The 19569-nt window shown below is 43.6% G+C and overlaps 1 protein-coding gene across 1 annotated transcript in view; it reads left to right on the forward strand.

The window, feature by feature from the left end:
- The window catches only part of Bicd1 (BICD cargo adaptor 1), an 85241-nt gene that overhangs the window by 37087 nt on the left and 28585 nt on the right, over positions 1-19569 (forward strand). The window contains exons 5-6 of the mRNA XM_048367073.1: positions 7170-7322; positions 9379-9804. Of these exons, the coding sequence (XP_048223030.1) occupies positions 7170-7322; positions 9379-9804 (579 nt within the window). The remainder of the gene's footprint in view (positions 1-7169; positions 7323-9378; positions 9805-19569) is intronic.

Genomic DNA, 19569 nt, shown 5'->3' on the forward strand with positions numbered 1-19569 from the left:
ATATAGCTTTTGAGCTATTGTGGTCCACTGAGAGGTCTATTTTAGATCTTTTTATGTTTAGTAGTTGTTTGGTTTTAGTTATATAATGTAAGGTCGCTGACCCAAACCTGTGGGAAATACCATTTGACAAGAAGTTTTTTGTTTCGCAGACCCGATCTCTAGTGAGTCCCCCCGCCCCCACCTTAACAGTCATATATCAAGGAGATCATGCCCCTTTGTTTTCTGTGTTCTAGGCTTGTTTCACTCAACATTATTTGTTCAAGTTCTGACCATTTCCCTGCGAATACCAATATTTTATCATTGTGTACAGGTACCACATTTTTTGGATCCATTCATCTGTAGAGGGGCATCTGGGTTGTTTCCATATTTTGGCTATTGTGAATTGTGCAGATGTCTTTTTGATATCCTGAGACCTGTTGTTCAGGATAGATGCCTAGGAGTGGTATGGCTGGGTCATAGGGTAGGTCTATGTTGAGCTTTTTTGAGGAACCTCCATACTGTTCTCCAACTACTTTGGACTTTTTGTGCCTAATTGGAGATAAGCATCTCTTGGGCAAGCTAAGCTGGCATCAAACCGTAGTCCTCAGATCTCAACCTCCTGACTAGCTAGGATTACAGGCGTGAGCCACTGGTACACAGCTTTGCCTAAGGTTCTTGGTGGGGACCTACACCATCTTGCTTGCCTCTGTGTCTATCTCTGTCTCTCTCTGTGCTGGTTCTGGAGCCTGAACACAGGGCCTAGGCACTGCCCTGAGCTTTCATACTCAAGGCTAGTGTTCTGCTACTTGAGCCATACCTTTATTCCTTGCTTTTTGCTGGTTAACGGAAGTTAAGATTCTCATGTGCTTTTCTGTCTAGGGTAGCTTCGGACTTCAATCTCAGTCCTCAGATCTCAATCTCTTGAGTAGCTAAAATTAAAGACCTGAGGGCTGGGAATGTAGCTTAGTGGTAGAGTGCTTGCCTGGCATGCATGAACCCCTGGGTTCAATTCCTCAGTACCACATAAACAGAAAAAGCTGGAAGCGGCGCTGTGGCTCAAGAGGTAGAGTGCTAGCCTTGAGCAAAAGAAGCTTAGTGACAGTGCTCAGGCCCTGAGTTTAAGCCCCAGGACTGGCAAAAAAGAAAGAAAGAAAGAAAATTATAGGCATGAACCACTAATCCCCTGTTGCCAAGTGCTTTTGTAATCTCATCACCATCACAATCTCTCTCATAGCATGTGCATCCAATGAGTGTTTGTTTAATAAAGAGAAGAAATTAATGAGTGGTTATTTTCATAATACCTACTCAGCTGGAAAAATTCTGGTACTGGTGGCTCCTGACTTTAATCCTAACTTACTCAGGAGGCTAGGATCTAGAGGACTGTGGTTGAAGGCCAGCCTGGGCAGGAAGGTCTGTCTGCTGACACTCCCATCTTTAAATCAACAGGTGAAAAATAAAGGGTGGGCCTGGTGCCAGTGGCTCAACGCCTGCAATCCTAGCTACTCAGGAGGATGAGACTTGAGCCAGCCTGGGAGGTTCAAAGCCAGCCTGGGAAGGAAAGTCTGTGAGCTTCTTATCTCCAGTTACCACCAAAAATCTGGAAGTGGACCTATGGCTCAAGTGGTATAGCACTATCTTTGAGGATAAATGTTCTTGGATACCATCCAGGCCCTGATTTCAAGCTCCAGGACACACACACACACACACACACACACACACACACACACACACACACACACACAGAAATCGGACATATGGCTCAGGTGTTAGAGCACCAGCCTAGAAAGAGTGAGGCTGTGAGTTCAAATCTTACCAGCCATCCCTTGTATACCTGCCCTCTCGTCACCCCAGCCACCTTTGGGAATCTGTGGGTTTACCTTGAATGCGTTTATAGTTCCTCTATTACCTCCCAGTGGACATGTGGGGGTTCTCTTCCTGCTTGTCAAGTCCATTTCCCATCTCCCAAGGATAATCCTACAGGCCTGAATGTAGCGGTTTCATCTGCTTTTGTACCATTTCTAACTGCCCACCTTGCAACCCTGTAAGTCCTTCTTTTGTTTCCTCCCTATGGCTAAATACAGAAGTCCATTTGTTCAGTGAGAAAGAGCAAGGCTATGGAGCATGCCTGTAATCCAGGCTGAAGCAGAAGGCTCTCAAATTCAGGTTGATGTTAGCCTGGCCTACATAGCAAGACATTGTCTCAAAGAACAGTGGGAGCAAGAGAGGGAGAGAGAAAGGAAGGAGGAGGAGACAATGAGAATACTTGTGAGTTTGAGACTACATTACAATGTCATTGCTCTTTGCTGAAGACATTTTGTCTCAGTTGGCAACTTGCTTCTTCAAGAACAGATTCTTGGCTTCCTGTTGGAGAGAGAGAGCGTGGAGACTGGAATTCTGAAGCATGAGGAATGTCTGCTATCACCTGCTTCCCACTTGGGTGTCTCAGAGCTTGCTAGGCAAGATGGTGAATGAAGGTGGTATTTTTTTTTTTTTTTTTTTGCCAGTCCTGGGCCTTGGACTCAGTGCCTGAGCACTGTCCCTGACTTCTTCCTGCTCAAGGCTAGCACTCTGCCACCTGAGCCACAGCGCCCCTTCTGGCCGTTTTCCATATATGTGGTGCTGGGGAATCGAACCAACAGCTTCATGTGTAGGAGACAAGCACTCTTGCCACTAGGCCATATTCCCAGCCCCCATTTTTTTTTTCTTGTGGTGATATTGGGGCTTGAACCCTGGGCCCGTGCGCTGTCCCTTAGCTTTTTCACTCAGGGCTGGTTCTCTACCACTTGAGCTATAGCTTCACTTCCCACTTTTGCTGAGTTCAAGTCCCACACACAAAAACAATATATCATGCTTCACAGAACATATTATTGAAACTTGTCTTCTTCCATATACAGCTCCTCTGCAGTGGCTATCAGTGTGTCGGTGCTCACTGGACTCCCTTCACACAGCACAGCCGCCTGTTCTCTCTCTCTTTCTCTCTCTCTCTCTCTCTCTCTCTCTCTCTCTCTCTCTCTGAGTCATTTGTTGGGCTGGTGCCTACTTTGCTAATTGGAATTCTGGCCTGGAAAGCCATCCTGCTTTTGTGTGGATGGAGGAAAACATTCCTCACTGGGACTGCTTCAGTAAAGAAGGCCTCTCTTCTCTTCACCCCAGCAGGGACCTGTGTTGACGTAGGGGGAGTGGGGTCTGCAGGCTACAGCAGAAGGAACCGGCACTCGCCTGCCCTTCTGGCTCTTTTCTCCGGGAGCTCACAGGCTGGTGGAGTGCTTTCCCATGGCTGGGGGAGGGGAAGCAGCCCCCACAGCCCTTTGATGAAGTCTGAATCTCTACAGAGTCTTTTCACTCATATTTACTTTGGTGCCGGTCCTGGGGCTTGAACTTGTGGCTTAGGTGCTGTCCCTGAGCTTCTATGCACAAGACTAGTGTTCTACTACTTGAGCCACAGCTCCATTTCCCACTTTTTTTTGTTAGTTAATTGGTGATAACAGTCTCATAAACTTTCCTGCCCAGGCTGGCTTTGAACCATAGTCCTCAGATGTCAGCTTCCTGGGTAGCTAGGATTACAAGTGTGAGCCACAGTATTGGCCTTACAAGTGTCGTCCAGTATTCCATTTCCCGACACCCCCCCCCCCCACGCATTTGTAACCTTCTTTGAGACAAATAAGACTCAGAGATTGAAGCTGTGACTCAGTTTCTCTGTTTACACAGGATTTAGAGTTTGGAGCCTCACCCCCACCCCCATTAGAAGTTTCTCTTAAATTTGTCTGCCCAGACTGTCTTTGAACCATGATTCTTAGGTCTCAGCCTCCTGGGTAGCCAGGATTACAGGCATGAGCCACTAGCATTGGTGAGGACAGTTGGTTTGGTTGGGTTTTTGTTGTGTGTTAGACATACATTGTAGGAGCTAGAAGGTAACTGTGACATAAACTGTAGGAGGTAGAAGATTGATTACCTTCTTGAATTGTTTTAGACTTCTTTATTTTGGTCCAAGACCAGGATTCTAACTAGGTACCTGATGCTTTTGCTCATTGGCTAGTGCTATAACTGAGCCATGCTTCCAGCCTCTAGGTTTCTAAGATAGTCATCAAACACTGGGATACCAACTAATGTAAAATGGATTAGTAATTCTAAATCTGTCACTTTCTTTCCTGTATGTGACAGTCCTCAGGCTTGAACTCAAGGCCTGAGAAGTCTCCCTGAACTTTTATTTATTTATTGTTTGCCAGTCCTGGGCCTTGAACTCAGGGCCTGGCTTCCTTTTTGCTCAAGGCTAACACTCTGCCACTTGAGCCACTCCCTGAACTTTTTTGCTGAAGGTTAAAGCTCTACCTCTTGAGCCACAGCTCCACTTCTGGATCTTTAGTGGTTATTGGAGATAAGAGTCTCAGGGACTTTTTTGGCCAGGCAGCTGGCTTCTGTGATCCTCAGATCTCACTCCTAAGTAGCTAGGATGACATATGGGAGCCACTGACGCTCTGCTTAAATCTATGATGTTTTTGTTTTTGTTTTTGTATTGTGCTGGTACTGTGTTTAAATCAGGGCCTTCATTGGCTTTCACTCTAGGCTAGCACTCTACTCTATGAGCTGCATTACCACCTGGAGAAGTAGGAGGACTCAAACTCGAGTCATTTCTTAGACAAACAATCTGTGAAGAGAGATACGAAAGGGCCCTGGCCTGGGGACGGGAAATTGTGAGGGAAGTTAGCAAGAGTGAAGGATTATTTTGGGAGGAGTTTGTATAGATCTAGCTGAGCACCAATCTAGTCTGTGATCATGAGGTTTTGTTTTGTTTTGTTTTTTTCCTTTCTGGTATACCACCCTCTCTGGGAAATGCTGAGGCCTGGCTTTAAGTAGAAAGGGAAGGAGAGAGCACTTGTTGTTTCCCCATTGCCTTCTGCTCAAAATAGTCAATATCCACAGTGGAGTATATGGGGATGAAGTGGCCTAAACTTCTGCACCCTTCTACTTACTGATTGCTAAGTAGAACTTGCCTTTCTTGTCTTGCCGTGTGTGTGTGTGTGTGTGTGTGTGTTGCTCCTGGGACTTGAACTTGGGGCTTAGGTGCTGTCCCTGAGCTTTCATGCTCAAGGCTAGTTCTCTACCAGTTGAATCATAGCTCTGCTTCCAGCTTTTTGGTGTTCAATTGGTGATGAGTCTTATAAATTTTCTTACCCAGACTGGCGTTGAACTGTCATCCTCAGATCTTAGTCTCCTGAGTAGCGAGGATTATAGGCATGTGCTTGTCTTGTCTTGCCTTTTCTCATCATGTTAATTTCTCTAGTCCTCTGATTTTCATTTCATGGCATTATTCAATTTGATGGTCCTTTCTCCCTCTGCCTTAGGAGGAGGTGGAGGGCGGTGCTGGCTCCACTCTACAGACACCAGTTTTTTCTACTGCCTCAGAGTAACAGTGGGTTGTGTTTTGTTTTTATTGCATCTATGGATTGTTTCAAATGTTTCTGTAAAAAAGACAAAAGGTTTTGTGGTCAAATACATTTGGCAAACAATCCATGCCATACCTTACTCTTAGAAAGTCTTAATGTATAGCTGGATGTTGGTGGCTCACCCCTGTAATCCTAGCTACTCAGGCTGAGATCTGAAGATCATGGTTCAAAGCCAGCCCAAGCAGAAAAATCCATCAGACTCATATTTACAGTTAACCAGCAAAAAGCCAGAAGTGGAGATGTGACTCAACTGGTAGAGCATCATCCTTGAATGAAAAAGTTAAGCAAGAGTAGGATGCCCTAAATTCAAGCCCCAGCCCCCACCCTCACCAATAAAAACAAGGAAAAAGAAACTTGTGGGAAATGTTTCTGCAGTGATGATATCCTTTGATATCTTAAGGAAAAGACAGCAGCTTGAATCGGGAAATGGCCATTCCAACAGAAGAGACCAGTGGTGTAAAAACTCTAAAGCAAGACCCAGCTTGAAGCCTTTAAAGGTCCAACAGAATAGCAGGGAGCAAACTTAGTAGAGGAAGGTTCTAATGAGTTCCTGGAGTGAAGCCAGAGAAAAGCCACCCAGGATTTCCTTAGTGCTGGGGAAAGATTTGAGACTCATCTGCATACAGAGGTATATTTCAAGTTCAAAAGGCCTGGCTGAATCAGGGGACAGAAAAGAATTCTCCAGGGGCTGGGAATATGGCCTAGTGGTAGAGTGCTTGCCTCATATACATGAAGCCCTGGATTCGATTCCCCAGTACCACACAAACAGAAAAAGCCAGAAGTGGTGCTGTGACTCAAGCAGTAGAATGCTAGCCTTGATTAACAAGAAGCCAGGGATAGTGCTCGGGCCTTGAGTTCAAGCCCCAGGACTGGCAAAAAAAAAAAAAAAAGAACTCTCCAGAAGCAAATCTGGAACACCCACATGTACAGGCTCAAGGCTAACACTCTTCCACTTTGAGCCGCAGCTACTTCCAGTATTCTAGTGGTTCATTGGAGATAAGAATCTCACAGATTTCCTACCCAGATCTCAGACTCCTGAGTAGCTAGGATTATAGGCATGAGCCATCAGCACCTGGCTCTTTTCTCTAATTCTTTTTAATAACTTTTTATGCTTCATTTAAATGAATATGTGATAATTCCTTTCATCATTCCCTCAAATAGCAAGTATTAAGATTATGTCCAAGTATTGGGAATATATGGAATCAGGCTGGGATTGTGGTTTAGTGGTAGAGTGATTGCCTAGCATGCATGAAGCCCTGGGTTCAATTCCTCAGTACCACGTAAGCAGAAAAAGCCAGAAGTCATGCTGTGACTCAAGTAGTAGAGTAGCCTTGAGCACAGAGAGGCTCAAGGACAGTACCCAGGCCCTGACTTCAATTTCAGGACTGGCAAAAAAAAAAAAAAAGAATATATTTATTTAGTTCCTGTTTTACATACCTATATGAGAATATATTGAAGAATTACTTGTGTGTGTACATACCACTCCAGGGCTTGAACTCAGGGCCTGGGTACTATCCCTGAGAGTTTTTGCTCAAGGTTAGTGTTCTGTTATCTGAGCCACAGCTCCACTCCTAGCTTTTAGTGATTAATTGGAGGTAAGAGTTCCCCGGACTTTCTTGGCCCACTGGCTTCGAATTGTGGTCCTCAGATCTTAGTCTCCTGAGCAGCTAGGATTACAGGCATGAGCTACTAGCGCCCAGTGCTAATAAGGAAGTTTTGTACTGATCATTTGTTTGGTTGTTGCAGAACAATGAGATGGTGGAGCTTCAGAGAATCCGGATGAAAGATGAAATCCGAGAGTACAAATTCCGGGAGGCCCGCCTCCTTCAGGACTACACGGAGCTAGAGGAAGAAAACATCACACTGCAAAAGCTAGTGTCGACGCTGAAGCAAAACCAGGTAAGCTTTTGGGAGGTGTTTTACTTTCTGTTTTTCTGAATTCTACTCTAGATGGATTCTTATTTTCTGACAGCTGGTGTTCAATTTCCTCTTTATTTCTTAGAAAGAAGCTTGTCAATTAATTTTGTAGCCCCTTAGTATTCTCTCTGCAATATTTGTGCTTTACAAATTTCTCAATCTTCCTATCTTAGCTGAACTGTGAAAGAAAAAAAAAAGAAAGAAAAAATGTACCTACAACTAGTATAATTTCTAATAAAATCTAAACAAATTAAAATTGAGTAAGAAGAATGAGGAATCCTACTTATTAATTTATTTCAGGAGGAGGTTTAAAGAATCATAATAAATTTAATCTGACAACTTCTAATTATAAGCCAGGTCTATAAGCTTGATTTTTTGCTTGGTTTTGTGCTGGTCCTGGGGCTTGAATTAGGAGCATAGGGGTCTTGGGGCCTAGGTACTGTCCCTGAGCTTTTTTTGCTCAAGGCTAGTACTTTACTGCTTGAGCCACAGCTCCACTTCTGGCTTTTTTGCTGGTAAATTGGAGATAATAGTTTCATGGACTTTCCTGCCTGGGCTAGCTTCAAGCCATGATCCTCATATCTCAGCCTTCTGAATAGCTAGGATTGTAGGTGTGAGTCACCAGTGCCTGGCTGAATATCACAGTTTCAAATGCCTTTCCCTTCTCCATCTTGGTTCTTTCACATTTGGAGATTTCCAGTCATACTGTTACTAAAATCAATGAGACTTCAGGAGAGATATCTAAAAAGGAGGCCTTTGCCTGGCCCTTGAGTACCAAGTTCATGATGTTTTATGCAGGAAAGAATTTCAGGGTCTATTTAGAAGAGACCAAGAAAGGTTGTGGGTAGGTGAATGCTGGTGATCCATGCTTGTAATCCTAGCTACTAAGGAGGCTGAGATCAGAGAATCATAGTTCGAAGCCAGCTTGAACAAGAAAGTCTGTGAGACTCTTCTCTCTACTAAACTACAAAAAAAGCTAGAAGTGGAGCTGTGGGTCAGGTGGTAGAGCACTAGCCTTGAGTACAAAAGCTCAGGGACAGGGGCTGGGAATATGGCCTAGTGGCAAGAGTGCTTGCCTCCTATACATGAAGCCCTGGGTTCAATTCCCCGCATCACATATACAGATAAATGACCAGAAGTGGCGCTGTGGCTCAAGTGGCAGAGTGCTAGCCTTGAATTTAAATAAATAAATAAATAAATAAATAAATAAATAAATAAATAAATAAGTCTAGGCCCAGAGTTCAAGCTCCAGGACTATCACCAGAAGCAGGAGTGTGTATGTGTGTGTAGGGGGGGAGGGTATTATTGGTAAAGCAAATTGTAATGATCCAGATGTGGATGCCAGCACATTTGCTAGTGAATAGAAGGAGAACTAACGTCAAAGGCTGGGGGTTTGGCTCAAATGCTCCCCTTTCACCCAGCACTTGCTGTATTTAGTCATTTTTGTTGTTGCACTGCAATTTCAAGGTGGGTTTGCTCATAGATGTCTGAGCCTCCATCAAACAGATTGGCTGGGATGTCCTCTTCAAGATAGTTGCCCATTCCTAACAAACATTTCCTTTTGAAAAGATTTTTGTGCCCAGAGAACTCATCTCCCCCAATAGTTTTCCCCCCAGAGAAAGTGTCTTTCTTTAGGATATTCTTACTCAGATCCAAAAGCACAATTAATTATTTGAGCAAATGGGTAAGAGGGAAGGGTGCTCTTTTTCCCCTTTTGTTTCCTTTTTACCTTTTTCCTTTTCTTGAACTGGTAGGGGGGCTTGAATTCAGGGCCTGGGAGCTGTCCCTGTGCTTTTCTCCTCGAGGCTAGCACTCTGTCACTTGAGACATGGTGCCACTTCTGTCATGGACTCAAATCATGATCCTCAGATCTCAGCCTCCTGAGTAGCTAGGATTACCGGCCTGTCACTTTTTACATTAATTTCTAGCCTAATGTTAGAATTCTTTTTCAGGATTTAGGTCCACTAGAGTGTCCAATGGCGGTTTTGTAAGACCCAAAGTTTAGTTTTATGAATCTTCTCTAACCTATCTAATCCAGGTTGAATATGAGGGCTTAAAGCACGAGATTAAGCGATTTGAAGAAGAGACCGTCCTGCTGAACAGCCAGCTGGAGGATGCCATCCGATTGAAGGAGATTGCTGAGCACCAGCTGGAGGAAGCCCTGGAGACATTAAAGAATGAGAGAGAGCAAAAGAACAACCTGCGGAAAGAGCTGGCCCAGTACATCAACCTCAGCGACAGCCACATCAGTATCTCAGTGGAGGGACTCAAGTTCTCCGAGGAGGCGGGGGAGCCGAACAACGATGAGAAAATGAACGGCCACATCCACGGGCCTCTGGGAAAGCTGAACGGGGACTATCGGAGCCCAGCCTTGAGGAAAGGGGAGTCCTTGCACCCAGTCTCGGATTTATTCAGTGAGCTGAACATTTCAGAAATACAGAAATTGAAGCAGCAGCTTATGCAGGTATGACCTTGACTTGGGGCTGGTTGTGGGATTTTTAAATTTTTTGGCTCAGGGCCTGCGTGCTGTCACTGAGCTTTTGTGTTCAAAGCTGTGCAACATCTTCAATTAACCACCAAAAAGCCAGAGTGGAGCCATGGCTCAATTGGTAGAGAGATAATCTTGAGAGGGGAGGGGGTGGAGCCCAGGGACAGTGCCCAGACCCTGAGTTCAAGCCCCAGGATTGGCACAAACAAACAAACCAAAAAAGGTACAAAAATGTCCTAGATATAAATTACAAACACAGGTTGAAAATCTGAAACCAAAGGGTTTTAGATATTCCAACATGAGCTAAGTCTCCAACTTTTAGCATCTTCCAAACAAATGTCTTACAAATAGTTCATTCAGACTTTTAACTTTATCTTAGTGTACTACGTGTTTTGTTTTCGTTTTGGGTTGTGGGGCTTGAACTCTGTGCCTGGGCACTGTCTGAGCTCTTTTGCTCAAGGCTAGCACTTTGAACCACAGTGCCACTTCTGGTTTTCTGGTGGTTAATTAGAACTAAAAGTCTCATGGACTTTCCTGTCCAGGCTGGCTTTGAACCGTCATCTTCACATCTCAGCCTCCTGAGTAGCTAGGGTGACAGATGTGAGCCACAGGCAGTGGCCTATGTCTTCTTCAGCTTCCTGTCTTCCTGCTATTCCCTAATCAAATGCTGACTGTGGCTTCACCACTATCTGGGGCTTTTTTGTTCTGCAAATTGTTGGGCGCCTATAGATTTACTCAGGTGGGAATCAGCTTAACAAGCCTGGTAGGTGATTAAATTTGAAGCTTACTCTTCAATAGCAGTATTATCCCTCCAAAGTACTTGGGTAGCTGGTAATGAGAGGCTTAAGACTTGGCCATTAATCATTTATGTTTTTTAACAAAACATTTCTAAGGGAGGATTTACTTTCTCAATATATTGAATTTGATTTCAGAGATGAGAATATAATCCTAGCTTCTCTGGAGGCTGAGATTTGAGAATCATGGTTCAAAGTCAAGCCCAGGCTGACAAATCTGTGAGACTTTTACCTCAGCTAACCAGCAAAACAGCCAAAGTGGAGGTGTGGCTCAAGTGGAGCATAGAGACTAGAGTATAAAAGCCAAATGGGAGTGTAAGGCCCTGAATTCAAGCCCCAGTACTAGCAAGAAAATAAAAGCATGTTGAAGAACAAGTAAGTTTATAGCAAGAGGTGCTCAACAATGCACTTGACAGGTGGGAATGACAGGTGGGACCGGTTATGGGAGGCTCAGCATCGGTAGTCCCAGCCCTGCCCCTCCTAGGAAGTACCAGTTATGTCTTATCTGTCAGTTGATGACCAGAACTCCCCATGCCTTTCAGCTGACTGAGCGTCATCTACTCCTTCTTTCTTGGAAGCCCAGCACTTGATCTTCCCATAAAATGGGATTATGAGAGCCCTGCACCACCTCACTTCTGTAACCCCAGCTGCTTAGGAAGCTGAGACCTAGAGGATCACACTTCCAAGCCAGCCTGGGTAGACAAGTCCATAATACTCTTATCTCACCAGTGAATCATCAAAAGCCAGAAGTGGAGCTGTGGCTCATGTGGTAGAGTACTAGCCTTGAGCACAAAATCTCGGACAGCACCCAGGCCCTAAATTCAAGCCCCAGTATTGGCACCACAAAAAAAGGCCAAAAAATAGAACTATTATTTTTACTACTTAATTTAAACGTGTTCAACTTTTTTTTTTACCTGTTATTAGTCTTGCTGCTACCAGTACCAGGGCTTGAATTCAGGGCTTCATGCTCACTCTGCTTGCTCTCTCACTGCTGGTACTCTACCACTTAATTCACACTTCCAGTCATTTCCAATGGCATTTTGCTGGTTCATTAGAAATAAGTCTCTCAGATTTTTCTACCTGGGGTTGTTTTGGGACTACCTTCTTTCACTCTCAACCTGCTGAGTGTCAGGTTGTCCCCGTGAGTTGGGATTTGACATTGCTGCCACTTCTAAGTGCTGTGGGCCTCTGCTTATTGGGATGTGATAGCTGGCATTTTCACAGTCCACAGTTCTCAAGATTCCTCTGGGCGTGAATATAAAATATTATCTAGTGACAGCTGTGTGCCTCTGCTTAGTCATATTGGACAGTTTGTGACGTTAAGGCACACAGATCAGGGTATAGCATTCTAAAGGGAAAATGGACAATTCTTTTGGTTTTTTTTTTCATTGTTGGGCCTTGAACTCAGGGCCTGGGCACTGTTCCTGAGCATTTTTGCTCAAGGCTAGCACCTTACCACTTTGAGCCACAGTGCCATTTCCAGTTTTCGGGTGGTTAATTGCTGATAAAGAGTCTCATGGCCTTTCCTGCCTAGGCTGGCTTTGAACTGTGATCCTCAGATCTTAGCTTCCTGAGTAGCTAGGATGACAGACATGAGCCACCAGTGCTTGGCAAAATGGACAATTTTTAAAACTTTTTTCCCTATTAAGAACCCCTTTGATGTTGGGTGCTGGTGGCTTATGTCACCAGCTAGAGCACTAGCCTTGAGTGGAAAAAGCTATGAGGCAGCACCTAGGTCCTGAGTTCAAGCCTCAGTACTGGCAAACACACACACACACACACACACACACACACACACACACACACACAATTTTAAAGAATTCTTTTGACGATAGCAAACCTAGGCCATACTCTGTTTGGTCTTTTCTTACCTTGTAAGACAACACACACATACACACATACACACACACACACACGCGTATATATTTTTTCTCTTCTGAGTGTTTACTTAACCTCATTTTAAAAAACTGCTTGAATGACAGGAATATTGAGTGGCAAATTGCTTCACTGGCTTATTCACGAAAAAGAATGCAGTAAGTTACACACACACACACACACACACACACACACACACACACACTCCAAGTTGATATTATACTGCCACCTTCTGGGAGATGGTAACTAACAAAATCTAGCTGGGCGCAGAAGTGAATATCTGCAGTGCCAGGCTTTCTGGGGCTGCAGCAAGAGGATTGCTTGTGTCCAGGAATTCAAGGCACCAGGAACCTTAACATGACCCTGGTCTCAGAAAAGTAGAGAAACTTAAAACCCGATAGCAAGCTCTTTCCAGTTTTGTAGAATTGTCCAGATAAACAGAGTGTTCTTAGTGTTTAAGTGGAAACTGCTGTCCATGTCTGAAGGTGTCAAGAAGACTGCTATCATTTTACTGAGCATATCATAGAATGTGTGAACCACAGAAAGGGTGCAGAGGCAAGGATGGTAGGTCTGTGTCACATCAGCCTTTATGTGAAAGGGTCTATGTGTGTGTGTATGTTTGTGTGTTGGTACAGGGGCTTGAACTTCAAGACCTTGTAGTTTGCCTCACTTTTCTGCTTAAGGCTAGTGCTCTAGCATTTGAGCCACACCTCCACTTCTGGCTTTTTAGTGGTTAATTAGAGTTAAGAGTCTTGTGGACTTTTCTACACAGGCTAGCTTTGAACTGTGATCCTCAGATCTCAGCCTCCTGAGTTGCCAGCTGGGATTATACCAGTGCTCAAGTAGAGGGTCTCTTTCCCAGAAGAAGCTTGAGGTGAATATTTTACTTCATTATGTCTCCCTAGATTTTGGAGTAATCATTAACAAAACCCTAGATTTTAGTAAACTAGTTTTCATGTAATACTAGAAATGCAGTAAAAAAAAAATACATTTTATTCATCTGAGCATCCTTACAAAGTTGGCAAGAGGCCTTGGTAATTACCAGAGCATTTGGTGCTGTCCTGTATTTACCAAAAGTAAGCTTTAGGGTTTTTAATTTTGTTGTTGTCAGTCATGGGACTTGAACTCAGGGCCAGGGTACTGTCCCTGAGCTCTTTTGTTCAAGGCTAGTGCTACCACTTTGAGCCACAGTTTCATGGACTTCTCATGGACTTTCCCCGCCAGGCTGGCTTCAAACTATAATCCTCAGATCTCAGCCTCCTGAGTTGCTAGGATTATAGGCATGACCCACTGGTGCCTGGCTAGCTTTAGGTTATTATTGGAAAAATTGTTCTGACTATTTGGTGCCCTGAAGACCTCACAAATTCAAATAGATCATAGTTGATGTTTTCCAGTGACAATAAAGTACCTTAATTAGTTTATTAGAATAAAAATAAGTAGTCTCTGCCTGGAAAAACCAACTCAATTTAAAGAAGTTTTGAATGCCAGTGATGAAATTTCTTCTTCAGTAAGCAGCCCCTGCTTAACTTTACATTCACAGGATCTAAGCAGAGAATGTCCTCTTCCTCCTTTCTTCTCATTTCCTTCCCTTCTCTTCCCTGTCCCCTCCCCTCCCTCCTGTCCCCTCTCCTTTCCTTTTCTCTCTTCGCTCCTCTCTTCATCTTCCCTCCCCTTCCCTTCTCTCTCTATCCACTGGCTCTATAATTTTATAGGTGAGTGGCTAGTACTAATGGCTCACATGTATAATCTTAACTTCTTAAGATATGACATGCAGAACATGGAGGCTCAAAGGCAGTGGGGCAATCAAAGCCATGAGACCCTCAACTCCAGTTAGCCAGCAGAAAGCTCCACTGTAAGCAGGAGAGAAAAGCAAGAGCTTCAGGCCCTGAGTTCAAATCCCATCACTGCCAAAAATATAACAATAAGAGCTGGGAATATGGCCTCGTGGCAAGAGTGCTTGCCTCAAATACATGAAGTTCGATTCCTCAGCACCACTTATATAGAAAAGGCCAGAAGTGGCGCTGTGGCTCAAGTGGCAGAGTGCTAGCCTTGAGCAAAAAGAAGCCAGGGACAGTGCTCAGGCCCTGAGTTCAAGCCCCAGGACTGGCAAAACAAAACAAAACAAAACAAAAAATATAATGATAATTTCACAGGCAGTGTGAGAAAACAACAATGTTTCTGAACATTTAAATTAATGTTTTGTTGTGGCCTGATTGATACAGAAGAAATGGATCCATGTTATATTTGGATGTACTGTATTAAACACAATTTTAATTTTTTCTGTACAAATGGTCAGAGGTATGATGTACGTTTGTTATATATAATATATGTGTGGTATATATATATCCACTTAATTGTTTTGTTTTTAGGTTTCTTTTCCAGTCCTCAGGCTTGAACTCAGGGCCTGGGTACTGTCCCTGAGCTTCTTCTGCTCAAGGCTAGCACTCTACCACTTGAGCCACAGCACCACTTCCCGCTGCTTCTGTGTATATGGTACTGAGGAATGGAACCCAGGGCTTCATGCATGCTAGGCAAGCACTCTATCACTAAGCCACATTCCCAGCCCCCCCCCTTTTTTTTTTGTTATTGTTTGGTTGGTTTTGTGTTGGTACTAGTCCTTGATCTCATGGCTTTGTTCTCTCACTTTTTCACTCAAGGCTGGCACTTTAGCACTTGAGCTACAACTCCACTTGCAGCTTTTTTCTGGTTCATTAGAGATAAGAGTCTCACAAACTTTCCTGCCTGGGCTGGGTTTAAACTGAAACCCTCAGATCTCAGAGTCCTAAGTAGCTAGGATTACAGGCGTGAGCTACCAGCACCCAGCCTGTTTTGAGTTCTTACTTGAGTCTTTGGTATGCCCATGGGAGATCTCTTTTATCTCTGTACTCTCCAGAGTCTAGACTCATAGGATTGATGGATTCCCCTCCTCTGGTGTTTCTTTGTTTTCTGAAATCTTTTTTTTTATGGAATTCTCTTCTATTAGGGTTCACTCAGCTATGCATTTCCCAAAGTTGCTTCCTCTCACGCAAAGAATATTGTTGCACCTCAATTCTCCTTGCACATATTGATAAGAACTATACTTAGGTTGATATAAGAATGTCACTAATCATTTTAAGTGTCAAGTTGAGAGTCAGATGACTCAACAAAACCTAAACATAGAATTACGTGTGATTCATCTGTCCTGCTTCTGGGGATAGATCTGGAGCCTTGAAGCCTGTGCACGGAGAGACGCCTGTCTGCATTCCCATGTTATTAGAGTAGCTAAGATGTGGAGACAACCAAAGGCAAAGAAAATGTGGACTGAGCATGTTGGTGCACTCCTGCAATCCCAACAGATAGGAGAATTGAAAACTTGAGACTAGGGCTGGGGATATGGCCTAGTGGCAAGAGTGCTTGCCTCTCATACATGAGGCCCTGGGTTCAATTCCCCAGCACCACATATACCGAAAATGGCCAGAAGTGGCGCTGTGGCTCAAGTGGCAGAGTGCTAGCCTTGAGCAAAAAGAAGCCAGGGACAGTGCTCAGGCCCTGAGTCCAAGCCCCAGGACTGGCCAAAAAAAAAAAAGAAAACTTGACACTAGCCTGACTGACTCAAAAGGATAAAAAAGCAGGAGGAGGGCAAGGCCTGGGCCTGTTGTCCTAGCTATTCATGACACTGAGATCTGAGGTCCACAGTTCAAAGCCAGCCCAATCAAGAAAGTCTGTAAGACTGTAAGTCCTGAGGCTTGAACTCAGGGCCTAAGCACTGTTCCTGGCTCCTTTTTGCTCAAGGCTAGCACTCTACCGCTTGAGCCACAGCGTCACTTCTGTCTTTTTCTTTTTTTTTTTTCTTCTTCTTTTTTTTTTTTTTTTGGTACTGGGGATCGAACTCAGGACATTGCACTTGCTAGGCAAGCGCTTTGCCACTGAGCTACATCCCAGCCCACTTCTGTCTTTTTCTATATATGTGATGCTGAGGAATCAAACCCAGGGCTTAATGTATATGAAGCATGCACTCTACCACTAGGCCATATTCCCAGGCCATCTGTAAGACTCTTATCTTCAATTAACCACCAAAAAAGCTGAAAGTCGAGCTGTGACTCAAGTAGTAGAGAGCTGGCCTTGAACACAAAATCTTGGGGACAGTGCCCAGGTACACATGTACAAAAAGTTCTAATATGAATTCTGGTGTGTTTTCTTTCATGAATCTATCCAGTTACATGCAAATATATTAACAATAAAGCTGTGAAATTAAAAATAACTTCAGGAAGACATATTAACAGCAGTAATGACTAAGATATACTGTTTTCTTACACTGTATTTTGCATGTACCACGTTGGTTACTTGGGCAACCTGCTATACTATTAAAAAAAAATCCCTCAGTTCCAGAAAGAAGACTAAAAGAAGAGAAATAAGTAGCTATTCTTAGCCACGATACAAGACTATAATTAACTCAGTGGGTCTCTTAGATACTAGTCTTAGTCTACAGATGGAGATGAATATAGTGGCACTTAAAATATGAAATCGTTTTCTTCAGCTTTAGAGTGCGCTGCATTTGTTCATTCAAAGCACAAGGAAGCTGAAACGGTCTGAACACTTGCTTTTCGAAATCCAAATCTAATTTAGGGTACACAGAGCCTAAATAGAATGCTGGAAGTTTATACATTCATTTGTAACTTAGTAATTTAATATTATTTTTTGGTCAGATCACCTTAATTTTCTAGGGGAGAGGACTCTATCATAATATATATCTAGGGGCTGGGGATATGGCCTAGTGGCAAGAGTGCTTGCCTCGCATAATATATATCTATATAATACACAAATATATATTGTACAATACGTAATACATAATGTTGCATATATTTATATATAATATATGCACATATAAAATGCATTTCTGTTTATCATTATAATTTAATTTATTGTTATCTACATTTGCATAATATATGTATGTAATTGATAGCATTTATACATTTTATATACTACATAATTATATATCACATGTGTTAATATATCAGTGTATAACATATACTAAAGAAATGTTAGATAGACACCATTTCCTAATAAAATTAGGGTTGTTGTTTTTTTTGTTTTTGTTTTTTTTGCCAGTCCTGGGCCTTGGACTCAGGGCCTGAGCACTGTCCCTGGCCTCTTTTTGCTCAAGGCTAGCACTCTACCACTTGAGCCACAGCGCCACTTCTGGCCATTTTCTATATATGTGGTACTGAGGAATAGAACCTAGGGCTTCATGTATGGGAGGCAAGCACTCTTGCCACTAGACCATATTCCCAGCCCTTGGGCTTCTTTTTTGCTCAAGGTTAGCACTCTGCCACTTGAGCCACAGCGCCGCTTCTGGCCATTTTGTATATATGTGGTGCTGAGGAATTGAACCCAGGGCTTCATGTATAAGAGGCAAGCACTCTTGCCACTAGGCCATATTCCCAGCCCAGCCCAATATATTTCTGACAAAATCAATTCAGGCCAGGTGCTCACACTTACAGTTTTAGCTACTCAGGAGGCTGAGATCTAAGGATTATGATTCAAAGCCAACTCAGGCAAGAAAGTCTGTGAGACTCTTATCTCCAATTAAACACCAAAAAACTGAAGTGGGTCCGTGGCTCGAGTGCTAGGCTTGAGGCACAACAGCTCAAGGAGGGGTTAGGGATTTAGCTCAGTAGAAGAGTATTTGTGTTGGTCCTGAGTTTGGTCCTCAGCTCTGGGGGGCTCAGAGTGCAAGCCCCACATCTGACCAAGAGAGAACAGAAAAGAAATTACATTGGACATGGGAAACAGGATTGTATCCAGCACAAGCATGAAAGAGACCAAGCTTTATATGCTTTTTTCAAGTGTTAATTGTGAAGAAACTGGTAGACTTTTGTCCTTTCATCCATTGAAAATGTATGTGTTAAATATGAACTGTCAAAGTATAGATGAAAAGCAATTCTAAATACATGACCAACTTGTTGCATGTATGCTGGTACTGGGTCTTGTGCTCTTGCTTGTCTTTTTCACTCATGACTGGTGTTTTATCATTGGAGCCACACCTCCAACTTCCAGCTTTTTGCTGGTTAACTGAAGGTAAGATTCTCAGGGACTTTTCTCCCCAGTCTGACTTTGAAGTGTTATCCTCAGATCTTAGCCTCCTGAGTAGCTAGGATTGCAGGTGTGAGCCCTGGTGCCCAGCATGTTACTTCATTTATCAGAATACTTCTCCCTCTGAAACAGTCTTGCATCACAGTTCATTTTGGCTTGATTGATTTTTTTTTTTCCCCAAAGGCTTTTCCTATTGGAGAGCTTTTGGAAACAGCTTTGTCATGCCCACTAATGAGGCTTTTACAGGAAGGTCATTGAATTTTCAAGGGAAAAAAGAGCAAAACCTCCTGGACTCCATTTCTACTGTGTTTATTCATAATGCCAGTAATTGAATATGTAGATTCCCCATTTCCTTTATGAAAAATTCAAATGGATTTTCTTTCCATCAAATACCATATTGTAAGTTACATACTTTTTCGATTAACTTATCAAAATTGCTGAATAAGCCTGGTGCTGGTGGCTTAAGCCTATAATACTAGCTACTCAGAAGGCTCAGATCTGAGGACCACAGTTCAAAGCCAGCCGGGGCAGGAAAGTCCCTGAGATTCTTATCTTCAATTGACTAGCAAAAAAACAAAAGTGGATCTGTGGCTCAAGTGGTAGAATGCTAGCCTTAAGCAAAAAGCTGAGTGCCCCCCAGGCCCTGAGGTCAAGCCCCAGTACCAGCACAAAGGAAGGAAGAAGGGAGGGAGGGAGGGAAGGAGGGAGGGAGGAAGGGAGGGAGGGAGGGGGGAATGAGGGAGGAGGTAACAAACAGTACAAGAAGTGTATCCAGGGTTGGGAATATGGCCTAGTGGCAAGAGTGCTTGCCTCCTACACATGAAGCTCTTGGTTCGATTCCCCAGCACCACATATATGGAAAACGGCCAGAAGGGGTGCTGTGGCTCAGGTGCTAGCCTTGAGCGGGAAGAAGCCAGGGATGGTGCTCAGGCCCTGAGTCCAAGGCCTAGGACTGGCCAAAAAAAAACAAACAAGAAATGTATCCAATGCCTAGGGTATG

Source organism: Perognathus longimembris, chromosome 1, assembly GCF_023159225.1.
Source record: "Perognathus longimembris pacificus isolate PPM17 chromosome 1, ASM2315922v1, whole genome shotgun sequence".
NCBI lineage: Eukaryota > Metazoa > Chordata > Mammalia > Rodentia > Heteromyidae > Perognathus > Perognathus longimembris.